A 259-nucleotide genomic window follows, 5' to 3' on the forward strand; every position below is an offset into this window, starting at 1 on the left:
GCTGCTGCTGTGCCTCGACGGTTGCTGCCTCCACAGCAGCGCCAATATCCACAACGAAGATCCTGACGAGCGCATGCAGCCCCAAACAAGAAAACAAATACAACCCCGAAGCAACAGCAGCAGCAGCAGCAGCAGCAACAGCAGCCAGCAGGGTAGGATGTCTGCAAGCCGAGCAGCAGCATCCACGGGAATAATAGTCACTGCAGCAGCAACAACAACAGCAGCAACAACAGCTGCAACACCAGCAGCAGCAGCAGCA

The 259-nt window shown here is 56.4% G+C and overlaps 1 protein-coding gene across 1 annotated transcript in view; it reads left to right on the forward strand.

Annotated features, from left to right (window-relative positions):
- Positions 1-157: 157 nt before the first annotated feature.
- Positions 158-259, forward strand: part of EMH_0044650 (3-demethylubiquinone-9 3-methyltransferase, putative) — a gene marked incomplete at both ends in the record, with an annotated part of 9,843 nt that continues 9,741 nt past the window's right edge. Inside the window, one exon of the mRNA XM_013495986.1 lies at positions 158-257. Within this exon, the coding sequence (XP_013351440.1) occupies positions 158-257 (100 nt within the window). The remainder of the gene's footprint in view (positions 258-259) is intronic.

Source organism: Eimeria mitis, genomic scaffold (assembly GCF_000499745.2).
Source record: "Eimeria mitis Houghton genomic scaffold, Emh_scaff1858, whole genome shotgun sequence".
NCBI classification, from domain to species: domain Eukaryota; phylum Apicomplexa; class Conoidasida; order Eucoccidiorida; family Eimeriidae; genus Eimeria; species Eimeria mitis.